This window comes from Spinacia oleracea, chromosome 5 (assembly GCF_020520425.1).
Source record: "Spinacia oleracea cultivar Varoflay chromosome 5, BTI_SOV_V1, whole genome shotgun sequence".
Lineage (NCBI taxonomy): Eukaryota > Viridiplantae > Streptophyta > Magnoliopsida > Caryophyllales > Amaranthaceae > Spinacia > Spinacia oleracea.
This window is the reverse complement of record NC_079491.1, coordinates 122185450-122193427: the sequence shown is the minus strand read 5'-3', so window position 1 is coordinate 122193427 and position 7978 is coordinate 122185450. Positions and strand designations below refer to the sequence as shown.

Below are 7978 nucleotides of genomic sequence, written 5' to 3'. Positions count from 1 at the left end.
AATTAATTACGACACGAATTTAATTCTTGAGTCGGGAAATTAAATGGGTTACAAATGATTTTTAAAGGCTTCATTTAAATGAAAAGTCCAATTCGTTTTATTAAACGAGCCCAATCAAAAGAATTTAATTCCAAACTCTTGGCTAACCCAATCATTTAATTGCTAAGCCCAATCCTATTTTCCTAAGCCTAGCCCATTAAAAATAAGGAGCCTATAAATAGGACTCCTCATCATTAAATGAGCCCCTAAAATTCATAAACCCTATTTTTACTTTGCTTGCCCCTCACTCCAACTCCCTCTTCTCCCTCTCGTCCGCATGCACGCCCGCACAGCCTCGTGCTCGTGGCTTCGTGCTGCCGTGCCATCGCCCCTGCTCCTCGAGTGCTGCGTGCCTTGTGCCGTGTGCTCGCCCGTCGCCCACGCACACTCTCGCCCTCCCTTTCTCCCGCAGCCCGCTCAGCCAGCACGCATCGCTGTTGGTGCCGTGCTGCTGTGTTGTTGTTGCTTCGTGTGCACCGCACACCCCTGCTCTCGTCTCTCTCTTGTGCGCCCTCGCGCCAGCCCCTGTCGCCAGCCCTCGCGCCCTCGCGCCCTCGTGCCAGCCCCTGCGCGCAGCCCTGCTCGTCGCCCCTCAATCCCGCGCGCGCACACACACGGACGTGTGTGTGTGTGTGAGTGTGTTGTTCGTGTTCGTAATTCAATTCTTTTTTGCCCAATCACCCTAATTCGTGATTGTTCCGTGCTATAGGCCGGATTGGTAAAATTCTCTTCTTCCTTACCTATTCTATTTCAATTCCGTATTTTAAATTATAATATTATGATTGTTTTGAGTAATTAAAATGCTGGAAACCGGTTATGAATACCGTGATTTGAGGATTTGCGTGTTGTGATTCATTAGGCTTGTTTTAATCATTAAAGGACGAATTTTCAGATTTGTTTATTGAATAATGAATTGATTTTTATGATAATAAATTAGTTTTATTGGGATTTTCAAGTTAGGGTTTTAACCTAGACCTAATGAGTCAATTGATTAGCATAATTAGGTGATGATTTTAATTATGATAATTAATTATATTTTCAGATTTGAATAAAGGCTTAAAGTGTTGATTTTTATTGATTTTAAAGGCGGAAAAAGTATATTTTCGTACTAGGGATTGGTTTTGCAAATTGAGACGTTTATATTGTTGAAAAACGATTAAATTCTAAAGTTTAAATAAGGTTTTAGATTTTATAAAGTTGCTGGAAATTTAATGAACATGGAAATAATATAAGTTTCATTATTTTGATGATAGGAGGTGATTTCTAGTTGAGTGCTCGTTATTGTAAAGTGGCCCCTACGCTTAGGTATTCAAGGTACGTACAAGTCTAGGGCGACCACACCTTTTGTCAATGATATTACATGATTGTTGATGACGTGAATTATATTAGGTGGATTCATATATGCTTTGGTGAACGATCATGTGGATTAATGTTATTGGAATTATTGAATTGTTGGTTGAACAAGCATGTTGAGATTATTATGAGTATGGATTTCATTGTCAATCATGTTGTTCAATATTTATGCATGTATGGTTTGTTTCACATGCAAGGGATGATTATTTAATTGTATGTATTGTACGGGATGTCTAGCATACTTTGAGCCAATTATTCGTACCTCGTTGTACTATTGATACGAGTTTAAAAACTCGTTGTATAAACAAGGATAGTTGATTAACAAGCTAGACCTTTAACTCGTTGATCGTGAATGCAAGACAAGACCTATTGACTCACAATCAGTTCTTTGAATAGGAAACGCGTCCAAAACAAAGAAAAAAAGCTGAATTATAAACTATAATTCGAAATGTAACAAACAAGTGTTTTAATAATCCAGTTGGTTGTTTATTCCAATCAAGAAGCTGACTATAAATAGCCAAAAACCAACAGCTACAAGAGCTTTAAACGGTTAATTAAGAGCCATTTAAGAGCCTTTAAAACTGGCAGTTACAAGCTCTAAAGCCTCCTAATTCAGTCACTAAATTGGAGGTTACAAAGGCTTAAAACTCTCCTTACAAACAGCAATAATCAAAGCTAAGTAATGACTGAATTTAAATTGGGGATTTAAACAAATATCCCTTTATTAAACCGACTTTAACCAAAGCAATTAAAAATAATAAGTGCGTACAATCTGTTTAAACAAGCGGACCAATGTGATTAAACGGACCAGTTTGATTAACGTACCACCTTGATAATAAGGACCATATAACGAGCTCACTCAATCCAAGTCACCATGCACACAAAATGAGCTATTGAACCCAAATCAGTTTTGGCTCCAATTGCTAGCATAAGACTATCACTTTCATCCATAACCGTATCATCCCCTCCCCCTTTAAAAGAAATTGACCTCAATTCAGCAAGGCAATCATCATCAAGATAAGGTGAAAGATCACCTACATTGAAAGTAGCATGGACACCATAGTCTCCCGGAAGCTCAATCTTGTAAGCATTATCATTCACACGTGCAACCACCTTGTAAGGACCTTCAGCCCTAGGCATAAGCTTGTTCTTGCGTTTGCTTGGAAAACGCTCTTTCCTTAAATGAATCCAAACCAAATCACCTTCTTCAAACAACCTCGGTTTTCGATTCTTATTTGATTTCTGTTTATAAGAGGCATTAATAGCTTCAATTCGCTCACGAACTTGTTGGTGCAGTTTCATCATAGACTTTAACTTAGCATCGGCATCCTTGTGAACCAACTCATCTTTTGGTAATGGAATTAAATCCAAGGGCAAGTATGGATTAATCCCATATACTACCTCAAATGGAGAATGACCAGTAGCATAAGTAGGAGACTGATTATAAGAAAATTCAGCGTGAGCAAGCTTGACATCCCAATCCTTTTGCGTTTTACTTACCAACCCTCTCAATAGCGTTCCCAAGGTTCGATTTGTCACCTATGTTTGCCCATCAGTTTGAGGGTGATGTGAAGTGCTAAACAACAACTTGGTTCCCACCTTTCTCCACAATATATTCCAAAAGTAACACAAGAACTTGGAATCTCGATCAGAAACAATAGTCTTTGGAATTCCATGCAAACGAACAATCTCCTTATAATACAAATCAGCCACATTACAAGCATCATCCGTTTTGTGACAAGCAACGAAGTGAGCCATTTTTGAAAATATTAAATTAAATATCCCGTTAGCCCAAATTAATGCAAATATACGAAGCCCAACGAATTAAACGATTTTTTTTAAAAAAAAGTCCAATTGCTTGATTGGGCTAGGCTTGCGCCCAGCCTCGCCTCGCGTGAGGCCCAAGAGCACACGAGCAAGAGCTCGCGCACCCCGCCCCATCGCTCGCGCGCGCGCGTCCCCGCAGCGATGCTGCTCTGCGCTGCGTGTTGTGCATCGTGAGTGCTCGACGTCGCAAGGCTTGCGCCTCGCTTCGTCGCAGCCCCGCAAGCTACCTCGCCTGCCCTTCCTCGCCTAGCGCGCACGAGGCACGCAGCATCACTGCTGCTGCCCTTGTCGCATGGCTCGGTCGAACACAATGGCCTCGTATGGCTCGACGAGCCATACTTCCACCATGCTCATGTTCGTGTTTTTGGTTCGTAAAACGGACCAACTTAATTAAAATTAAATTTAATTCAAGAACTTGCATTATTTTATTTTTCAAAAAAAATACGATTTAATTTTCGAAAAACAACGATTTTTAACGATCTAATAAACTTTAACGACAATCCAATTTCGTAAAATTAATAAATCAAGGGCTAACAATATTCAAACTTTCAAGAACGATCGAATCAACTTTAAAGTTTGAACTTTTAATTAATAAAATCCGAAACTTTATATCGTTCATTAACAATTAAATTTCAGATTATTAATAATTTGGTTTAAGTGCGATTAAAATTAACGAAACCAATCAAAATTTTAATCCAATAATTTTTAAAATTAGCCACTGACTCATGAAATTATACCACCTTCCCCAATTAATCGAATTATTAAACCAAAATTAATTAAAATTCAATTAGGGTTGCAAATATTACGAATTGGGGAAAGGAAAAATTAGGGTTTATACTTATCGGAAAAATTTGAAACTTTTACCATAGATTAAGCATGTACCCAGCAACATTGTGTCAAAATTGCAAGCAATTCCAAGTAGTTTAGGTCGACCTTTTAATAGAATTACTGTCCGACACTTTTAATTTTTAATAAAAAATTAACAAAAACACCCAAAAAACGATACTTCGAGGCCTGTTTTTGCAATTCTATTCTCATGAGTTGATCTTAGAAAATCAATTTCCATCAGATTAGGGTTTTAAAAATCGAAAAAGCGAATATTTTTGATTTCAGAACTGCCAATTTCGCAATTAATCCAATAATTCGTAAAATAATCCGAAAAATCAACAAAAATTCCAAATTTTCGACAGATGCAAAAACAATAATAATCATGCTAATTCATGCTTTAAATACATAATGCTCATGATACCACTGTAGGGGAATACAGTTAAACATAATAACATGTGCGGAACAATCCCCAAAGCCAGGAAACATGTATAAAGCACAGATTAAGCAAACTTACATTCGAAGCGTGTTTTCCACAATAATCCGTCAACGAACACGAACAAAGAACTCCACTTGTCGTTCCTCTACTTGGTTCACCGACACGATCAGATCCGTCTTGATAATCGTAGCTTAGACAATTGATCAAGATACTTTGCTTTTGGGAAGAACTCACTTTGGAGGCACAGAGAGAATTAGGGTTCTCTGTGTCTCTAGGGTTTGAGTGTATGGAATTGTGTGTGTGTTGGAAACTAGGTTGTAAGGTTATATCATTAACCTTACTAACCGACCAAGCAAGAAGCAAGGCCGGCTAGCAAGCCGTGCGACCCAAGCAACACGGACACACGCCCGCGCGCCCAGCGACACACTGCAGGCCGAAGCCCACAGCGCGCGCGCCGAGCAGCTGGGCCGTGGGCCTTGCTCGCTCGTCGTGCTGTGCGCTAATGCTTGCTGTTGCGTGCTCGCGCCCAATGGGCTTGCCTTGCTTGCTCGGGAGCTTGCTGGCTCGTTGGGCCTTGCACGCTTACGTGCTTGGCTCGACGGACCGGCAACTCCGATGCCCTTCGTATTCGCGATTTAATATATTTCCGATATATTATTTATCGTTTCGTATACGACGAATCACCATCGTACGATACGATTTATTCGTGTCGCCCAGCTTACGAATATTCGCGATACGATATACGATTCCGACAAAGGTTGTATCGTATAATACGTTTCCAACTAATTCCCGAAAAGCTATTAAATGAATTTCCGATTCATTTAATCCGGTGATCTGTTACGTGTCATTGGTGTGACCTTGCAGGTTCAGTCAAGAGTAAGTTGTGAGTTCAATATCCATTAGAACTCACTGATCGGAAGCATTGCTCCAGCTAGCTGTTTCGATCACTTGATCTCACTAAATTAATTGTTCGCAATTAATCTGAACCTTGGTATTAGACTTAATGCACCTTGGGTGAAGGACATATTTCCTTCACAATGGCTAGCTGATGGGGATTCTAACTCTAAGTTCTTTTATGCTTCTGTCAAGCAAAGAAGAAACATGAATAGAATTTCTTTGCTGTACACTCCTCAAGGGCATAAAATTGTAGACCCTAGGGAAATTACTGTGGAAATTCAGAAATTCTATATGGCTCTTCTAGGTACAGCTGCTACTCACATTTCTAAGCCTGATCTCCCCACTCTTAGGTCAGGTCCAAGATTGTCTAGAACTGCAGCTCAATCTCATCAGGTACAGCTGACAACATTTTGATGGCAACTGAATTAATCAAGGGGTATGGCAGAGCTCATATATCCCCTGATGTGTTCTAAAGGTTGACCTAAAAAAAGCTTATGACTCAGTTGACTGGAGCTTTCTTCAAACTGTTCCGCAAAAGCTAGGGTTCCCTCAAGTGTTTGTGAAGTGGATCATGACTTGTCTTACAACTGTTTCCTACTCTATTCTCATCAATGGCTTTCCTAGCAAACCATTTCAAGCAAACAAAGGGCTGAGACAGGGGGATCCCCTTTCCCCTTTCCTGTTTGCTATTGGAATGGAATACTTGACAAGATGTATGAACCAGCTGAAGCTAAATCCTGATTTTAACTTATTATTGTGAGAAGCTCAATATTACTCATCTGATGTTTGCAGATGACTTATTATTGTTTGCAAGAGCTGACAAGGTCTCTGTACAGTTACTTCTTGAAGCTTTTTCCAAGTTCTCTTCTGCTTCAGGCCTTGAAGCTAATATGGATAAAAGTAATATTTACTTTGCTGGTGTTTCAATGTGTGACAAAACAGATATTTTATCTGATCAGAAAATCTCAGAAGCTTGCCTTCCTTTCAGATATCTAGGGGTGCCACTTTCCTCCAAGAAATTATCCTATCCACAATGCAAGCCTCTAGAGGACAAGATTCTGGCTAGAACTAAGGTGTGGTCAGCTAAGTTTTTGTCTTATGCTGGCAGGTTGTTACTTATCAAAACCATCGTGTTTGGCATGCAGACCTTCTGGTGCCAAATCTTCATTTTACCTAAAAGAATCATTAAGGAGGTAGAAGCTTATTGCAGGTGTTTTCTCTGGACTGGTGACACTGCAGCATCAAAGAAAGCTTTAGTAGCATGGGATAAACTGTATCAACCTAGAAACTCTGGTGGTTGGAATGTGAAGAATATTGCTGCTTGGAACAAAGTAGCCATTGGGAAATTGCTGTGGGCTTTGGCTTTTAAGAAAGATAAACTGTGGGTGCAGTGGGTTGATAGCTTCTATATGAAAGGCCAAAATCCTCTTCAGATGTCCACTCCTGGGTCTTGTTCTTGGGCTCTTAAAAAGATCTTTAATAGTAGAGAGGTTATTCTGCAAATTGGTGGTTGGGACAAAGCTACTGCAAATGGAAAATACTGTATTAGCAAGGTGTATAAATTCTTGCAGGGTGTTGCTCCTAAGGTTACTTGGTGGAGAGTAATGTGCTATAACAAAGCTAGTCCAAAAAGCCTGTTTATCACTTGGTTGGCTATCCTTAATAGGCTTTATACTACTGATAGACTTCAAGCTTGGGGGATTCAGTGTTTTGATCAATGTGTGCTGTGCACAGATGAGAAAGAAACAGTTGAACATCTGTTTTTTGAGTGCAAGTTTCCCTCTGCAGTTTGGTCTAAACTGTTCTTGCAGGGTGTTGCTCCTAAGGTTACTTGGTGGAGAGTAATGTGCTATAACAAAGCTAGTCCGAAAAGCATGTTTATCACTTGGTTGGCTATCCTTAATAGGCTTTATACTACTGATAGACTTCAAGCTTGGGGGATTCAGTGTTCTGATCAATGTGTGCTGTGCACAGATGAGAAAGAAACAGTTGAACATCTGTTTTTTGAGTGCAAGTTTTCCTCTGCAGTCTGGTCTAAACTGTTGTTGCGGATTGGTGTTCATAGAGGAGCTACTGGTTTTGCTTCTGAGTTGCAGCAAGTTATGAAGAGAAGCAGGAAAGTTGGTGTTGCTGATCAGTTGTATGTTATGTGCTTCACTAAAGCCATTTATAGTGTGTGGCTTGCTAGAAATGCTGTAATCTTTAAAAGGCCTACTAAGAGCATAGACAATATTGTTAGGGAAATTTTGTTTAAAGTTTGTTGTAGAGGTTCTGAGGAACTTAGGAGTAGATTACTACACATTTGATTTTGTGTATAGTAGTTTTGGTGGCCTGGTTTCCCTGTTCCCTTGGGTGTTTTGCTCAAGGCTTTGGTTATTAATACAATTATTAATTGCCAAAAAAATTTTGAATGCCTAGACTTGTTAATTATACAACCTAATTTGTAATTATGATTAATTTGTTGAAATTCGAATAATTTAGAATTGATTTGATTTTCATAATTAATTAATATTTTAATTAGGTATCCATGATTAAAAACCACCATAAAAATTGTTAATTTATGACAAATTTTAAATTTTTATGACCTAGATTTGAATC

At 39.2% G+C, this 7978-nt stretch overlaps 1 protein-coding gene across 1 annotated transcript; it reads left to right on the top strand.

Annotated features, from left to right (window-relative positions):
- The first annotated feature begins 5584 nt into the window (after positions 1-5584).
- Positions 5585-7686, top strand: LOC110789806 (uncharacterized). Its single transcript, XM_021994507.1, has 3 exons — positions 5585-5773; positions 5856-6093; positions 6173-7686. Exons 1-3 carry the CDS (start codon positions 5585-5587, stop codon positions 7684-7686), a joined length of 1941 nt encoding a protein of 646 aa, XP_021850199.1.
- Positions 7687-7978: the final 292 nt, after the last annotated feature.

Coding starts and splice junctions, on each gene's coding strand:
- LOC110789806 (XM_021994507.1), top strand. CDS start 5,585: ATGAATAGAATTTCTTTGCTGTACACTCCTCAAGGGCATAAAATTGTA. Junction 5,774..5,855: donor CTGCAGCTCAATCTCATCAG/GTACAGCTGACA, acceptor TGTGTTCTAAAG/GTTGACCTAAAAAAAGCTTA. Junction 6,094..6,172: donor AATGGAATACTTGACAAGAT/GTATGAACCAGC, acceptor TGATGTTTGCAG/ATGACTTATTATTGTTTGCA.